The sequence below is a fragment of the Macrosteles quadrilineatus genome, unplaced genomic scaffold (genome assembly GCF_028750875.1).
Source record: "Macrosteles quadrilineatus isolate MER2022 unplaced genomic scaffold, UCM_ALF_1.0 Scaffold_39__1_contigs__length_1060358, whole genome shotgun sequence".
Classification (NCBI taxonomy): domain Eukaryota; kingdom Metazoa; phylum Arthropoda; class Insecta; order Hemiptera; family Cicadellidae; genus Macrosteles; species Macrosteles quadrilineatus.
Window position 1 is genome coordinate 999469 of NW_026542632.1, and position 18837 is coordinate 1018305.

Genomic DNA, 18837 nt, shown 5'->3' on the forward strand with positions numbered 1-18837 from the left:
TAAAGAACGAAAAAAATATTTAATTAGACATAAACAAGAAGCCCACAGCAACAGTCAAAACCATTCATGAAGCTTCCCACCTCCCTTTAGCTCATCAACTCATTAGCTTCGTACATAGATTGCTTTCAGTCCCACTCAATGCCAAAAACTTCAATGTGAGAGAAATATCATCAAATACCTATGTAGCTGTAAATAATGGTTTTAATCATAACATCATCGACACATTAATTGGTAAACATATAGGAAGAAAATTAATGAAGAAACTACAAATCCAATTCCTAAAATGAAAACACAATTTATTCCCGTTGAATATGGTAAAACATCTAATAAAGTCCTAAATCTCCTTAAGCCTAGAGCCCACCAAATTTCTAAAAACCTGAGTGAAAAGTCTGGAGTATAATAATTAACATTCAATGAATAATGAATGTGATACGTTTTGTATAAGCCACACTGGCAGACTATTCACCAAGAGATCTATTAAGAACACATTCCCAAAAATAATTTAATACAATTAGTTATTCCAGCCTGAATTATTTTTTGCATATTTGTAATAAAGGTCGAGTCATTTATTCCCCAACAGTTAACACAATTGATATAATATTAACAAGATAACAAGATTATATCGTTAGAGCAATATGATACTTATAGATCAGCTAAACTGTTCCTGATAACCTTGTGAATGATAAAGTATAATACTGCAACTGCATTCTGCAATCCAATAAATTGTTTGAAACGTAAAGTTGAATGAAACGCTGTAAACACAAGAATTAGGAACAGGACAAAGGTCAACTCTGCAAGTAACATCTGACCAGGCCTCGACACAAGCGACACAAGCGATAAAAGTAGTAAGTAGCCTACCATACCACGCATATGAATCCATTCGTCGTTTTGCAAGTGTCTGTGTTTTCAAACTTGAAGACCGTACATGTGATGGGGAAGATAAAGATCTTATATTAGGACTGATGATGGTGATTTAATCGCTGACATTCATTTCCACAATATACAACCGGACCAATTGGCCGACACAGGTAATTTAACCTTGTTTTGATTAAAAACCCAAATGATCCTAGTCGTATTGTAATTTTACACTTGTTCAGAGATTGTCCTACATTCGTCACTTAAAGGTAGTCATAACAATCAAGTTACTTGTTTATTAAACTTCTGACAACTCCATTACGATGAATATTTGAATAAAGACTACTTGGAATTCTCTCAACCTGATGACGTGCCCCATTCCCCATTCGAAGTAAGAAACAGCTAGTCCTAAACTACAAAGTATTGTTTCGACAGGAACAAGGCATATAAACAAACCACTATATAGAATCAGAACAGAATCATTGTTTGTAAACATTTTTACAATTTTACCTATGCAATAGACAAAGTTGACGGTCGTACTATCTAACCATCTAACACAAAGAGACTTAAAAACAGTCAGAGGTATTGTCATTATTTTGGAAGAACAACCGAATAACAAGTTTCACGATAAAAATATAGCAGTTAAAACTTGTTTGTAAACACGCATGGACATATTTCATATTTTTTATTGTAAGGCTGAATCGCTCTGTTTACTGCACTGGTTTACTCCCTAAGAAAACAAATAATCTTAATAGGAAGAGCGGTAATGTCGATGTCGGTGATATGAGGTATAGACGGGATATGAGATATAGTCGGTGAAGATATAGACCAGAGTTATCCTGTAAAGCAGTATGTACTGAGGAACGATTGCTAAAGAATAGTTATTTGTGTAACTAGTGGTGAAAGTGGCACTTTGCTGCACACGAGAGCAATGTTTACGCACGAGCCGCAGGCGAGTGCGGAATGATCTCGAGTGCAGCAAAGGCCTTTTTCACTCGTGTTACACATTATATTTTTCCTACAGTCACTATAAAGTACATAAATAATTAGTCTTTCAAACACCATACAACACGTTTTTAGGTTCAGCTGGCAACACAAATGGTGCCCTAGAGAAAGTAGTACTCGCGGTCCGTATCACTCCGCTATTTTTCCTCGGCAAGAAATGTGCTCCGCGTTTTGAGAATATAGTTCCGTACGTTTTTGTAATTTGAAGTGGTTTCCGCGCCTAAAATAAATGCTTTAAAGGTATTTTCTTGTTTATTAAGATCGTAGGAATGTTTTAAAAACGTTTAAAAGAAAAGTCCAGAAAGTTCAGAAATACCAAAACTATAAACACGAAATGACAGGTTAAATCGTAGTTATAATAGTCAATCAGCTGCTCATAGTATTATTATCTTTAAGTGTTGCCAACCTATTTCCAAGCGTACACGGATTACGTGCATAATAGAACCACGCTGTTTTGTGTTGTTTCGTTGGAATCCTGATGTGCGGCAAAGTATAAACCGTACGGCAAAGTATAAATATGCAGCAATTAGCAGCTTTCTGTACTATAAACAGTACAAGGAAGCCAACTTTGTCGGGTGACTGTAGGAAAAGGTATTTTTATTTATTTATATGTGAGGCTCGATGTATAGACTTCGGGCATTTGATTTTTTGCGGCGATAATTACTTGCCTCGCACTCGCACAGCCATCATGAATCGGTCTGTTTCGCGATGCTGTTAGCGTAATCAGCCTGCTGACAAGCAAACTAGATAGAAAATACAGGGTATTTACTCAGGGGAGGTATAGAAGAGGCTACGATGACAGCTGAGGGCTTCTTATTAGCTGAGGGAACGCCATTACCGTAACAAAACGTTCACCAGCCATCGGCTTCGGTGGTCTTATGGTTAGCGTGCCGGGCTGATATACTATAGGTCCCGGGTTCGAATCTCGCCGGTGGCATTAGCTTTTTGTCCAAGATTTTTTTTATTTTCAGCAAGTTTGGTTGGTTTGGTTTGGTTATTACAGTTTAATTTTATTATTGAGTCATTATAAAATTTTAATTGAGCAATTTCTAGTTTTATTTTATAAACAGAATTATTTTTCCGATTACTATAAACTTTTGTTATATTATTTCTTTATCAGCAAGTTTGGTTAGTTCGGTTAGGTTATGATAGTTTAATTTTATAATTAAAAATTAATAAAATTGAATTTTAGCATTTATAATTTTATTTTATGAACAGAACTATTTTTGCGATTAGTAAACCTTCATTGCCAAAGTGCTTTTTACTACAGCGCTGTTCACGGAGGAATTTTGAACTAAATGCCTCATTTGTACCTCCCCTAAGTCAGACCCAAAATACAGTTAGTAAGGTTAGTACTCATATGGTGGAATCCTTCCACCATATGGTTAGTACTGAAAGATTTTGCACTTTTTCGGGGATGGATTGGTCAGATTAAGATTGGAGCGACTCGCGGCAGTGGAGTGAGGGTTAGCTGAGCGGGTCAAGTCAAAGTCGCAATGTTTCCATACACATGACTAAAACGGGATGCAGGATAAAACGGGAGTTTCGGCTATGACGTCTGTTTTTATTTGATATGCTTTATTTTGGTGAAAACTAACCTCAATTGATAAAATTACTGTAGCAAAATATAATAGCAATGTTTAAACAACTTCTTGCGGGATAAAACAGAATCTTTCATGATTCAAAAGTGGGATTTACATAATCTTTCATGATACAAAAGTGGGATTTAGGGATAAAATAAACTGAGTTCAAATTAGTAAATTACAACAGTAACACAACCTCAAATCAAAACAAAAAGTAGGTGTTAAAACAATAATAATTGAAGCAACTACAATTTCATTTGGACGAAAATAGGCTTGGTTTAGGGCTAGCTTAATTGCAGTATTTGCCCCTTAACTCAAACGGAAGATTTAGCCTAATAGACATTTTCGAAGAAGTAGAAGATGCAGATTATTACGACACTTTAGTACCTAGAACAAGAGGGCCTACTAAAATAAGGGACAGGATTGACCATTCCCATTTCAATAAAAGCCCACCGATGATTCCACAAATACACATTCAGGATTGCCAACCCCTCGAATTGCCGTTTATCTTAAACGAAGCCAGTAAAATGTTGGAGAAACCGAACGCACATTTTAAACGGAGTTTAAAAATAAACTAGTTTTAGTTTATTATAAATGTAGTTTACACCATTTTGGGGGAACCGGGCCAAATTAATACCTAGTTTAAATTCGGGAAAACACAAATCAAAGATTACTAAGTTTAAATCGCCGTTTAACTTAAAACTAAGTTTAAATGAGTTGGGAACACCGGAAACAGGATTTCTGAACCCAGTGGAGTGAGTAGACTGGAGTAGACTAGTGTCAGTTTCAGTGAGTGGGTGTGGTGTGGTGTGGCGACTGGCGAGTGAGACGAGACCGAAACGGAAACGGCGACGGCGGACAGCGAAGTCCGCCAGACGAGAGATTTGATTTGACGAGACGACTGAGATGAGTGCGGTACTGTACTGACTGAGACTGACTGCGGTTTTGTTTTGAGGTAACCTAACCGGTGAAAAGAAAAGTACCAAGTACCTGTTGAATTTGGTTGGTGGGAATTAGTGATGGGCGATACGGACGCGTATCGCGATACGGCGATACGATACGTATCGGAAAAAAATATCGTATCGCCGTATTGAATCGGGCGTCTGTATCGCGATACGCGAATCGTATCGTCAAAAATATCGAAAAACGATACGTATCGTATCGTTTCCCCCTCCCCTACCTAACCTAGAAACGGCAAATTTATATAAGTACCTAGGGACCAAGCTTTGCTCGGGGAAAATCATTAGTATTGCAGATACATTAATCCATTTCCACACTCAACACTGATCGCCTTTACTACTTCCTTCACAACTCCCTACGTCTTGGACCTGTTTCCCTATCCTTCCGATAGCATTTTAGGATTGCAGATACATTAATGTAAATTGCCACAGACAGTTCCCACCACGGCCGCCTTTAACTCCAGGCCGCGGCCTGGAGTTAAAGGCGGCCGTGGTTCCCACACTCTGCACTAGCACTACTAGTGCTAGATAGCACGTTTAGTGGAAATGGACTGGACTGGGATGGGACTGTTACATTATCAAGTAAAAACCTAAAATACAGACGTCAAAAACTCCTATTTCAAACTACACATCCACAGAGTACAGATTTTGCAGTTTGCTCGGCCTGCGGGGGCATGCGCAAAAAAGCGTAAAAATATCGTTTTGACATGAATCGTATCGCTCTATGTGCCGATATAAATACAAATATCGTTTTAGGCGATACGATACGTATCGTTTTTCAAATATCGTATCGAAATATCGTATCGTCCCTCGCGTATCGCGATATTCCGATACGATACGATACGTATCGCACATCACTAGTGGGAATCAAGAATCAATCAGCACAGGATGGAAGCTGAAGATATGGCTTGTAAGTTTCTGAGTTACAAACTTACAAAATGATTATTTAGTGTGAACAGCAAGTTACTTAATGATTTTAATGAACAGCTCTTATTTCTATTTGGTTGTATGGAACCTGTCGTACCTAACCTAATCTTCAATACACGAGTGAAAAAAAATACGTTGAAGTTAGTTAGGTTATCATACAGTATTAGGCCTACCTAGATCAAGAAGTTTAACAAATCGTTAGGCCTAACAGAACTTTGAAAGGGTAAATGTTAATATTTGAGGCCAAGATGCTAGGCTATCCAAACTAGGCCTAGGCCTTGTAACTTAAGATATTAGTTTTTTTTTTTTATTTCCTGTCACTCATGTGCTTATAACTTATTTTCCTCTCTTGTCAAATAAACACACTTAATCCTACTAATATTATAAATGAGAAAGTTTGGATGTATGGATGTATGTTTGTGACAAGTGAACGCGAAAAATACTGGTCGGATTGGGCTGAAATTTGGCATGATGATAGCTCACATTCCCAATTAACATATAGGCGTATTCTTATTTCAAAAATCCTTTCGGGCTCCGGCCCAGTGGCTCTGGAGTTTCCCATGTTAACCTTATGAGAAATGGAATTATTGAATCTTAACAGCTGTTTCAATTAAACAAGTTGGTTCTGTTCTATGATGTTCAATAGCATTAAAGTTACAAGGATTACCAACAGGGTGCAGCACTATTATTTCTTTTACATTTATGACAACAGCTAAGTAATTTGCAACCAAAAGGTGAGTGAGCGTAGCGAACAAACTTCAACCTGGAGGCGAGTTAGCGTAGCGAACGAGCTAACCTGAAGGCAAGTGAGCGCAGCGAACGAGCTCCAACCTAAAGGTGAGTGAGCGTAGCGAACGAGCTCCAACCTAAAGGTGAGTGAGCGTAGCGAACAAACTTCAACCAGGACGTGGTTGAGCCATGCGAACGAGATAATCTTGAAAATTAAGAAGTTAAACGGGGCAAAGCCCGCGGGTTACAGCTAGTAATAACATAAAGATAGGCTAATACTGAACTTACCTTAACTTACTTAGCCTAACTTTATTAATGGTAGCCTACTTTCCTGTTATAGGGAACATTCATTATTATCGATGATTTCTTTTTGATAGGCCTATAAGTTATCGATAGCCTATTTTTCTTTTTGTAATTCCAAGCAATTCGGCTACTTGGTCAACCCCAAACTTTTTCATATTTTACTACGGTCATAAGGATGTTCTCAGAAACATGTAAGTTACCCTAGGCCTAATTCAAGGCCATCGTACAGGTTGCCAAGCGATAAGCAGGTTCAAAATCCACGCGATAACAGTGGCTTGCGGGAGACGCGCGGAAGGCCAGTTGTGACAGTACCGTTATGTTAGGCTGGGTTAGGTCAGGTTAGGTTAATCCATAACCTAACAATTTATTCCTCAATTATTATCTTCAACGTATTGATAATTAATAACCTAAGGAACATAACCTTGCGGGGCTTGAATTATATGTTTCTCGTTTTCTGAGAACTTTTTATGGCTGTAGTAAAATATAAAAAAGTTTGGTGTTGACTAAGTTAAGTAATTGCTCAGAATTACCAATTTTTTAGCGAATTTCCCTATAGGGAAGTAGCTATTACCGTAGGTCTCATGGTAAGACCTAGGCTCGGGACCGATTTACTTTTTCATTTTGATGTCCGCAGAGGCCAAAAACACGATCCGTTCAAATTTTTATATATCTATATATATATATGTCCATCCGCACGATAACTTGAGTAATTTTTGTCCGATTTTGACCTAAAATTTGGTTTGAAGGTGTAAGGCGGGATAAACTTGAATAAGTTCACGAACCAGCATGATCGGACTATGGGAACGAGGGTTTATGGGGGGTTTTATGGGGTAAAAATAGGTTTTTCCCATTTTTGACCCTAAAAACACTAAATTTCACAATTTCTTTCTAAACCATTTTGTAGAGCTTAAAAAAACAAATAGTTTAGTATATTGAAGCATTGTTATGCGCCTAATTATTACGGAGAAAATTCAAAAAAATTTTAATTTTAAAATTACCATGTTATTCTTATGGAGAATAAGTCAACTGTTGTAGTTTACTTGTTTATGAACATATTTTGATCAAATTTGGAAAATACATTAATTTCTTACTGAACTACAGTACAGTACCTTTTAACATTTTACATAAACCCTCTCTGTTGCAGCAAACCTAAGTACTCGTTAAACAAATTCTGTTTAAATAGGGAATAAATGTGATGTTTTAAAGGAGACATTTTAGTGTAAATCCAATCAGGCAAATGGAAATTCGCTAAGTCTGCAGGTTTGCTGCGGCGGGGGTATTTATTCTATAAGTTATAGGCTATTGATACAAATTGAAACTTAATTTGAAACTTTTTTGTCAGCTGACAACTAGGCTATGATTAATAAATAAATATTGTTCAGTATCAACTAACAATAAAAAAGTCTATATGAGTAGGGTATATATAGTAGGGTAATACGCTAAGCCGATTTTTGTGAACAGAACTACCTCATTTTTGGACCGATTTTGATGATTACAGTGTCAAAAAAAGGCCCTGATCTGCAGTTTTGCAATGAAGTTATTTTCATTTTTTTATCTTTATATTAGTTTGGGCAGGATCTTCCATCAAAGTTGGGTTTTCTCCCACAAGATTAACATGGGGGATCTAAATATTTGATTGGAATTTTTGTCTCCACTAATTTGAAAGAACGGCAGGGCGTAGAAACTTGGTAGAGGTGTCCAAAGAAAGGTCTCGGTCTGTAGATGAGCCATCAAAATAAAAATGAAGTAGGCCTAAATTCCCTTACTTACTTACTTGATACTTGTCTTCTTTATCTTTGACTGTGGTTCCGGATTGATAGCGTCAAATTTTTAATACTATACAATAGAAACATATATTTACAACATAAATACTACATACTAAGGCTGTGGCGGGAATTTCAACCCGGCATGAGAGGTTCCTCTAACAACTCTTGCACACTATAGAGGGGCCTTTGCAAGAGAGAATTGCTCACTGTGGCTTTAAAAGCTTTCATTTCTAAGTTCCTGACTCTTGCGGGCAGGGTGTTAAAAATCTTTATAGCAGAGTGCGGGTAGCTCTTTTGTGTTAGGCTTAGACGGCAGCGAGGCATGTCCAAGTCATGAGCTCTGCGTGTTCCGTGGTTGTGATGGCTACTTCTGCTATTAAAGCTGGTCAGGTTCTCTTTTAGCAGTAATAGGCTGTTCAGGACATACTGGCTAGCAACGGTGAGGATACCCAATTCTTTAAAAAGGGGTCGGCAGTGTTCTCTTGGGCCGGAGGATGTTATTACTCTCAAGGCTTTCTTTTGCAGCAACAGTATATCCTGGGCAGAAGGAGATTGGCCCCAGAGTACTATTCCATACAGTATATGGCTATGGAACAAGGAATGGTAGATGGTAATCAAGTAGTTTTTAGTCATAACCTCTCTAAGCTTCCTGAGAAGGTAGAGTACTCTAGACAACTTGACGCAAACCTTGTCTGTGTGTATGTTCCAGCCTAACCTAGGGTCAATCCAGAATCCTAATAGCTTTACAGCCTCGTCCTGCTCAATCCTCGATCGCAGAGTGCAGATTAGGGATTGGGTTTTCGCCTCATTAATTTTGAAGCGGTTTGTTATGAACCAATCCTTAGCCATTTCCAGCAGGTTGTCTCCCTCTGCCCTCAATTGTTCAATGTTCTTCCCCCTATTGAACAAGGTGGTGTCGTCAGCAAACAATAAGGTTTGTCCATTTGGGTCCAGATCGTTGATCATTATGCTGAACAACAGGGGTCCGACCACCGATCCTTGAGGCACCCCGTGCGGGATAATCTGCACACTAGAAGATGTTCCATTTAAAGACACAAGCTGCTTTCGGTCTGCCAAGTAGCTACTTAGGGTGTTCAAAACTGTGCCTCCGATACCATACCTCTTAAGCTTGGCCAACAGTATGTCGTGTGATACTACATCGAAGGCCTTGCTCAGGTCGCAGAGCCTCAAAAGAACCGACTCGTTTTCCTCGAAAGCATCTGTAATGGCACTTACAAGATTCAAGAGAGCAGAAGATGTTGAGCGCCCACTCCTGAAACCATGCTGAGCATTTGAAAAAAGTTGGTTGCTTTCAAAATATGCTGACAATTGCCTCTTCATTATGGTCTCCAGCACCTTGGAAAAGACTGGCAGGATAGAGATGGGTCTGTAATTTGCCGGGTCGGAAGGATCACCCTTCTTGTAAATGGGAATAGTCCTGGCAATCTTAAGGCTATCCGGAAAAATTCCCTTAGTCAGACAGAGGTTTATAAGCTTTGTCAGTGGCAAGATTATCATATCAACTGTGCCCTTTAAAATAGAGCATGACAAACCATTGATGTCCTGACTGTCGGAGTCCCTAAAACCTTTCACTAACCCTAGGATATAGTTTTCACTCACCTCAGTCCAAGTTGTTAGTTTGTTATTTCCTGCGAGGTTTATTGGTACATCCTCTGTCCCAGTCCCTCTTTGCTTCGGGGTAGGGAGGTTAGACACGATGTCATCCGCTACCTTCACAAAAAAATCATTAAAAATATCAGGGGACACTGTTACCTTGGGTGCAGGGGTGGATTTTCTGCACTCATTGACCAGCTCCCATGCTGCTTTGCAAGTGTTGGGAGCAGCAGCTATCTTATTAACATTGCTGGATTTTTTCGCTATCTTAACTCTAGAACTATAGAAAGGCTCTGCCCCAGAAGCCTTTAAAGTTCCTTTCCTAGATTTGTTTACATTATCGTCATATTATGAATAATGTTTCTCCACTTTTTAATGTAACAGCTGTTAATATTTTAATTGTATTTTAAACAACACATATGGGAGTTATTGAGTTTGTCCAATAGAAGTATTTGCAATGTAATTTTCTTATTTTAAAATTTATTTTGTTCTGCATCATCTCATGTTTTGCAATTTAACATTCAATTACGAAATCATTGGAAATTCTTAATATACATCAACTCATAAACTCCTAAATAAGGTAACTCTTAAAATGATTTCTTTCCATCCATGATTCATTCATTTATTGGTAGGAAAAAATCATTTCACCTTTTGCAAGTTTTGTAAACCGTTCAAGATTCTCGGAATTTACTGTGCGTACAGATTTCATAATGTCTGTTCAGTTTAGAATAGGAGATCAAAAAATGTTTTGAAATGTTTTTATTTTGTAGCTAAGATTTTTGTTGTAAGTCATGACACTTGTTGCAGCTCAAGAAGACCCTGTGGTGATGAAGAAAGTCAAGCAACCTCACCCTCAGTGGGCCTGGCTGCCAGTGGATGAGATGGAGGATGTACACATTGTAGTAGTGGAGAATCCAGAGGCGATCTTTGTACGACAAAACAAGTTTAATGACAAGTACGTCCTTTAGCCGGAGTTTAATAGTTAGCTATTATCATATTGTGTATGGAGATTCATAAGTGGTCTGTTGTTGTGATTTTTTTCTGTTGGCTACACGAAAGATCACTAATATTAAATACGTCAGGCATCAGTAGATACAAAATTTCAAAAACACCACCACTGCAGTAAACCTGCATACTGTAATTTGTTTAGATACCAAAGGTAGTCTCGGGGACAGGTCCTACCTACAGTCCTACAAACTATTTAAGCTGATTATTATACTGTTCAAAGCTAATTCCCTCACAGACTGTAGGCTTCAGCATTTTAGTGATGTAAAACTAGTAGGCATAATGCTGCCGCTGTAGAATGTGTCTCTGACTAAAGAATGTTGGACCATTGACATCCTTTTTAAAACACTAAAGTACAAAAGTACTAAAGTAACAAGGTAGTTTTTATGTGCCATAGAAAATCTTTCATTCAAAGATAAAGGTTTTATTATTTTATTACAACACATTTATTTATTTGTGTAATCCAACAACAATAACTTTGGAATTTATGGGCAAATAATTACTTAGTGCTTGTCCTTCTTTTGACTAATACAAATTTGCCTTGTAGTCAATTGCCTTTGCTATCTTTTGGCTTTAACGAATGTAAATTTATTATTTTAGCGTGGACAGACTGATGAAAGAAGTTCAAGAATATGCAATTGCTGAAAAGCAGCCTCCTAATTTTGACAAGATGCTCGATGTTGGTGATTGTTGTTTGGGAAAACTGTCTGAAACTGAAGAGTAAGTGGTGTTTTATTATTTTATAAACTTGTACATATTGCTTGAATAATTATTTTTTAAACTCGAAAGCAACTTAATAGGCCTAGCTATCAGATTGTAAAATTAATTATCGTATAAGAAGGGTATTTTAAAAATAAGTTTTATTCAGTGTAGCATTTTTTATGGTTGTAAGTTCATTTGAGCTGTAATTGATTTTATCTCCTAGATGGAATCGAGCCCTGGTCAGGAGCAAGCCTACTGAAGATACGGTAGAGTTGTTCTTCGTGGATTTTGGTGACACCAAAGCCGTACCTTGGAACCATGTGTTGCCGATTCCTAACAAGTTCATTACTAAGTTACCGTTCCAGGTAAGGTTTATCAGCAATTTTCAATGTTACAATACTTGTGTGAAAAGGTCCACATCTACTTGTATTAAGATCATAGTTTATTTGTTTTGCACCAACTTTTAGAGGGCTTAAAACAAACTAATCTGTCAATACTTTTGGCTTTTGTACCTGATAAATAATGTTTAAGTCATTAGCATTGTGTTATAAATTATTTTTGTATCCATTGTTCATTTTTGCACCTTGAATTTGTGAGTGAGCAAACATTTTTATTTTGAGAACATTCCTGTGGCTAAATAGATCCTACAATGTTGATATTTTTTTCTAAAATTAACCCTAGCGCTGGCAAACGCCGGATATACGGCGCGAACGGCCGCGGCCGAAATGGCGACGCCGGATATACGGCGCCAATGCCGGTGTTACGGTAGGCCTATACATTTTTTTTTTTTTTTTTTTTTAGTTTTGTTAACTTTTTTGGGCTATTGTTGTAATAAATAAGTTAAATAATACAAACCAGAGTACCCTGGAATTATATATTATATAAGGTGTACGGTTTTGTACATGCCCTGGGTTGGGTGATTATTTGGTACTAGCGCGGGGGTACGATCGACATAGTAATAGGGCTATCAAACAAAATACACAAAATAAGCTATACAAACTATATATTTTTTTTTGTAATCAGCACAAAATTTACCACAACTTTACAATTTACCTTATGATGCTAAGTCTTACATGCACTTAGCTACACGACGGAATATAAAAACATTTTATAAAAAAATTAATAATGCCCACAATTTGGAAAACTAAAAAAAAATTTTTTGTGGTAACCATGTAAATCACCTATATTATTGTTCTTTGTCTTATTCTGAACAAAATTATATATAACAATCCATAGTTATGTTGCTATTTCTAATTTTTATGATGGTTTAAAAATGATATTACATAATCAATAATATCCCTATGCCAGTACAGCGTTACACTATTGCCAGCTCTAGGGTTAACCTAGCTTTTTTGACAACATGTAATGTAAATGGTCGTAGAGCAAGTATAATCGGGACTAAGTCGCAATGTGGCTAGGTGGTCAGAGAGATGCGGGAAATTTAGGTTTTTTAGGCTGAAAAATAACTACAAGCATTAAACTTTTTTACAGGTCGTAGAATGCTGCTTGGCTGGAGTAAAGTACTTCCAAGACTCAGACAGCAAAGACTGGGAGGATGATGTGATCGACTTGATATACGATCTATCAAGAGATGAGAATGAAGGAGCAATATCCTTGGCTCTTAAGGTACAATTTTTTCATTGTTAAGCTCAAACAACTTAATTGTAGTATATGGTATATGAATGGATAGGCCTATGTAAAATCTGAAGAAGAGGACTGGTCATAGAATATGAATTCACTGTTTACCTGAGTGGCATCCAATTTCTATTTTGAAGTGCAAAATAGTTACCTAGTTAATCAAGAACAAAAACTTTGACTTGAGCAAAGTGTTACAGCGGCCCAACTCAATCAACTTAATTAGTTACCTTACAGTAAGTAGGGCTGGACCCTACCCTTGAATTTAACTTAGCAACAAACAATTTTGTGATTGTTTTGCATTTGAAATTAATAATAATTAAAAGCTTTTTTTAAGATAACAAACTTATTTGTCCACCTAAGCCTATCACTAAATTCAGTCCTTTTTTAGTATGCATCTATATTTGTGTTTTTATAACAAAAAATAAAAATGTATTCAATTCTGTCATTCTAGACCACAAAACTACTAAACCAGCCTCAACCGGTTTTGTTTTGATGTTTAATGAACAGTGACATAAAATAATAATTGTAATCTAATTGGATGGATTTCACATAGGCTACAAGCACTAAGCAGTTAAAAAATTGAATTTTACTGTCAAATTTTGTCTGTTGAATCTAGAATTTGGATATTTGCTATCAACTGTTGGGTACCGGTATTAGTATCAACTCTTGAGTAACAATTCTCGATACCGTTATCAATGTGGTATTGAGAATTGGCACATTCCTTGTTGTTTTTAAGGGAACAGTCCAAACACTCATTGAAAGAGTGAAAATACTGTAAACATTTTAGTAAGACAGTTTATTGTATCTAGGTTTGTTCAGTGGAAGGGATGGCTGTGTACACTGGCGGAAGGCGGTACAAAGTGATTTTGGCAAACCTAAATGTGGAGCCCGACATTGTAATAAACTCCAGACTATTATCTTCTAACTATGCCGAACTTTTAAACGAAGACATAGTTAGTGGTATCAAAACCATGTCAGTTGGAGAGAACAAAAGCAATGAGAGCTCCGATAGCGAGGAAGATAAAAAAAATCTAGATGTCGCTCTTCCTAATGCTTTCAAGACAGAAGATGAATTAAAGATGGAGGAGATTTTGAGAAGCTTAGAAGCAAGAGTAGATGACTTTGATTTTGGAATCGACTTTACTAATGCTAAGGTATGACAGAATATTGTCTTGAGTTAGTTTTAGTTGCTTTGCTTTGGTGTTTCAAGACATGGGTCAAACTATCACTTTTTGCTTGCAGGATGAAATTGCATTTTTGCAGCAGCCGTTTCAGTCATGGTTTTGACTAGAGGCCGATGAGGTATAGAAACTTTATCTTTTGTTCGTGTGCGGTGGTTTTGGTGTGTTTGGGTGGTTGAAGAAAACTATTTGATGTTTTGTACTGGTAAATCCAGGGTGTCTGCCAGTCACGGGAAATAACTAATAAGTCACTGATTTTCCATTGTAAGGGGCCAAAAAGTAACAGAAGAAGTCTGGCCTAACTAAAATTTAGTTCCCCAGTTCTGTCTTTTGTTTAACACTCAGCTGTAGGCAGTGATTGGATTCATAAGGCCTCTTTTATGCAATTTCTCCGCCAAGCGGAATCTGCTAGTTTGTTGCGATGCCCGCGGTGGGGGTGGTCATTGCTGCCAACTTTGTTCATTTTTCCATCGTCAGTGACCCAAGATGGATACTTGTTTAATGGTTTATACATATTTGTGTGTAAAGAAAAATAGACTACGGCGATGGAGGTGGGCTGTACAGTTTACACCCGGTGAATGAAAGTCTTAGGGTTGGCAGCAATGATAGTGTTGGCAGTACTGCAGGGTTGCCAATGAGATGGTGTGATTGCCTTTTGTACAACAATTCCAGGGTGTCCACCGACCGGGAATTATGCGTGAATTTTTTGAACCGGGAAAAACAGGGAATTATGCGTGAATTTCGTATTTTACCGGAAATTTTCAATTTACCACAATTGCGCATAAAGATGACGTTTCTGTGACCGCGGGAGACGATGGCGTTTCCGTGACTGCGGGAGACGACGACGCCGTTTCCGTGACCGCAGGAGAGGATTATAATGTTTCCGTTACCACTGAAAAATATCAGGTTTTTGTCACGACTACTAAAGACAGTGGTCATGTTTCTGTTACTGAGTGAGATATTCAGGATTTTTTAGTTATCGTATAAAACGATGATGGTGTCTCTACGGCGTTAGATGATCACAATATAACCTCGAGTTTGGCTTGATTAAAAATTTCAAAATGGCACACTTCTCGTTTTATTTTTATATTTTGTAGGTAATATCTTCATTTACCTTTAATGTGGTATTTATTTAATGTGTTAAGAAGGGTTTAAAATTTAACCCTCCGCTGCAGCGACACATAACACACTTTGTGTAGTGTTTTGTGTCGCTGCAGCGACTCACAAACACTGTTTACGGCGAAGGCTCTATGACTGACAAAATCGGATTGGACTGGATCGAGTTAGGTATCGTTTTATTTTACAGATTCAGAGCTTTCTCCGGAGGTCTGTCTCTAAGCGCTATTCATTTTAGTTCCGAAAATATTGTAGTAGACAGCTGACGTGCGTATTTGTAAACAGCTTGGTTATCCTCGGACCGATGACTGATGTGTTTTATTACGTTTATCATTGTTTTAGTGTTAAAAATCAAAAGTAGTGATATACGTGGTGCATTATAAGAAGATTTAAGTGATTTTGAAGGGCTGGTTGATGATCCTGAAGAAGTAGGTAGTGATATTGATGTAAATTATCAGCCAGATTCCTAGCTATGGTTAGGCTATGCATTCTTAGCTAAACGCTATGTACTGAAATCTGTTTTTTGCCCATAACTTATTTATTTGCAAATCTACTTCCTTATATTGTTATATATTTGTAATCCTCATAAAATTTAGAACAAAGTGGCTATTTTCAAATATTTATAGGCCTATAATTTATACAATTTCATTGAGCGCAAACTTATTTTTTTTTTAAATTTTCCAAAATATTTTTTTTTACCAAATGTTCCTTGAAACAAATGTTCCTTAGGTTCTATGTATAATATTGAAGCCCATGATTTTCCAAACAAAATGGTATATAGATCAGTATAATTAACATTGTTTTCAAGCTTCTCAGATTCGTTTTAATAAAACCTTGCAAATGAGCAAAAAATAGGCAGACATTAAGGCCAAAACAAGGGACACTCGGAGGGTTAAATTGGCTAATTGAAATTTTTCTAGTTTCTGTATTAATTATTTCTGTAGGTCACTTGAGACACAACCTATAACTCCAAAATTACATGAAAGTACCGTACTTAAAGACAGGGGTTGGTATAGTAATCATTACAGATAATTTGGTAAAATTGAAATTATCAGTACCTACTACGAATCTATTTTTTGGGTGTCTGTACAGAGATTCAAAAAATGTTGGCATCGACATACGGTATCACTATTTTTAAGAAGTTATTTGACAAATTGCAGGTTTAAGGATTAGTTTTTAATTTTTGGAGTATTTGATCAGTCAATATATCAAAATTGAATACTTGTGTCAGGCAATATTACAGTAATCATAAATTCTTCATAATTTCTTTAACTGAGAATACTCTTTCCAATAACTACACTAAAATAGCGAGCTGTGTTAGCGATAAAACAGCATTGTGAGAGTTGGTGCAAAACACGTTGGAAATTTTAGTATGAAAAGTACAAAATGAACTAGGCCTACTTGGATTTGTTTACTCATGAATTACTCATGAATTTTTCCTGGTTGGCCTGGTGGACACCCTGAATTCCCTTAATAAGTCCTCCGTCGGCCCTCGACGGAACGCTGAAACGTGGCGGAGATTCCGTCATGAAAGGGTCCCATGTTAAAACACTCACCGACGGAAAGCCCGATAGATTCTGATAGATTCCGCCCCACGGAAAACACGCCTCTTAAAAGAGGCCTAATGCTGAATCAGTGAGAGCGAATAGATTTTGGGAGCGGGCAACCAGCTCAAATTGTTATGGCATAAAATATTCTATGCCCGACTATCTCATGTATAGGTCACTGAAAATGTATTATTTTCATAAAGGTACCAAGGGTCCTGCATATTCACCCTTAAAGTTGTTGTACCCCTCTAAAAAAAGTCCCTGAAATTTAGTTTAATCAACTGGTAGACACCCTAGAAATCTTATGTTTTCTTATTCTCAAGCCCTTGAAATAAAATTTAAACTAAAATATTTTCAGCTTTGAAAACTCAAAAATTAAGTTCTCATTCAAATAATTCCCACAAATACCTTAGCTGAAGTGAATCTGCAGACTAAGCAAATTCCCATTTGGATTGCTTTATATATTATTGGATGCTCAATAAAACGTTTCATTAAAATGGTCAGATCCATTCCATATTTAAATAACATATTCCTATTGTTTACCTGACAAATCAAACTTTCTTGTACTGGTTACAGGACACAAAGTAGCTAATTCTTGCATTTACTTTGCCACCGTCATTTTACTTCGTCGCACCCCAGTATTTCAACCAAACAACACAAAAAAGTGTGATTGTATTTGGCAGGTAATACGAGAATGCTTAAAAACAAGTTGCCAACGCTTAAAGAAACTACGACTTTAATCAGCTGTATATACGTCAGTTTATTCGTAATTTGATTTTATCATTGATACGACTTAGTGTAACCTATAAGCATTAAGCCTGCGTGTTAACAATTGTCATTCAAGGCTTGTATCTAACCTAACGTAAAATGTGTTGTTTAATGTTTGAAAGACTAATTATTTATAAGTAAAATGTTTGCAAATAATGAACACAGTGAAGGTGAGTATAAATCTGTTGTGTGTTTGTGAGACAACTTCATTTATGTTTGAACTTGTTGTACTTGTGAAACTGATAAAAAGTTTACCTACCTACTGTCAGGTAGGTAAAAAATCTGCCCTATCCCACAGATCAGTAACTTTTTTTATTTTTAAGTTAAAATAAATTTTTCAATGTAGGCCCATAGGTATTTGAGTTCTACATGAAATTCCAAAAATAATGAGTCCAAACACGATGTGGATACGGATCTGAAAGTCGGACAAAGCTGGTGATGATACAGAGTAATTGTACTGCTTTCAGATCATAGATATTAAGTATTCACATCGTGTTTGGACTCATTATTTTTTTTAGTTGCATGAAGAACTCAAATTTATAAAGAAAAATTTATTTTAACTTAAAACAAAAGTTACAGATCTGTGGGACTGTGACAGTGGGTGAGTCACTGTTTGTCTCCGGCCAGCCCGACGAACGGGGCGAGAGGGTGAGTTGAGTTCCGAGAAGGTCCATAATCCGCTGGGTATCATAGTCAAACGGACGGACTATAACACTTCAGCAGTTGTTTGAAATTATCCAAAATAGCTGCTAGACTCCAAAGACTCTTAATGCAAAACCTTAATACCTTAACTGAACTGTTATGTACCTATTGTAAGTGGGAACAATAATGAAAGTTCTCGTTAAATATAGCTTTTTATATGGTTGATATCTTCAGTTTCGCCAACTCTGTGAGCCATAGAGATGTTTTTGTATCATAAGCACAATTATAAAAAAATTTTCATTTTACGATACTAACCCACCTAGGCTAACGGGTTATAATCTAACGGAAGAGGAGGTTGGAATTGAATGGTTACCTTGAACTGAGGTTAATGTAGATTATATACTGATTTCTACCATCCCTTTTTATCTGAGGGTTTGTTTCAACATAAATTGGCTCTCCTTCAATTGGAACCTTGGTTTGACAAAAATTATAATTAT

The 18837-nt window shown here is 36.9% G+C and overlaps 1 protein-coding gene across 2 annotated transcripts in view; it reads left to right on the plus strand.

The window, feature by feature from the left end:
* Positions 1–18837, plus strand: part of LOC129005858 (putative ATP-dependent RNA helicase TDRD12) — a 53168-nt gene that overhangs the window by 26948 nt on the left and 7383 nt on the right. Inside the window, exons 15-20 of one of the 2 annotated variants that reach the window (XM_054434880.1) lie at positions 10549–10696; positions 11347–11466; positions 11672–11813; positions 12940–13074; positions 13896–14240; positions 14329–14388. In XM_054434880.1, the coding sequence (XP_054290855.1) occupies positions 10549–10696; positions 11347–11466; positions 11672–11813; positions 12940–13074; positions 13896–14240; positions 14329–14373 (935 nt within the window). In that variant the 3' untranslated portion in view covers positions 14374–14388. The remainder of the gene's footprint in view (positions 1–10548; positions 10697–11346; positions 11467–11671; positions 11814–12939; positions 13075–13895; positions 14241–14328; positions 14389–18837) is intronic. The other variant, XM_054434879.1, reaches the window with a different exon arrangement.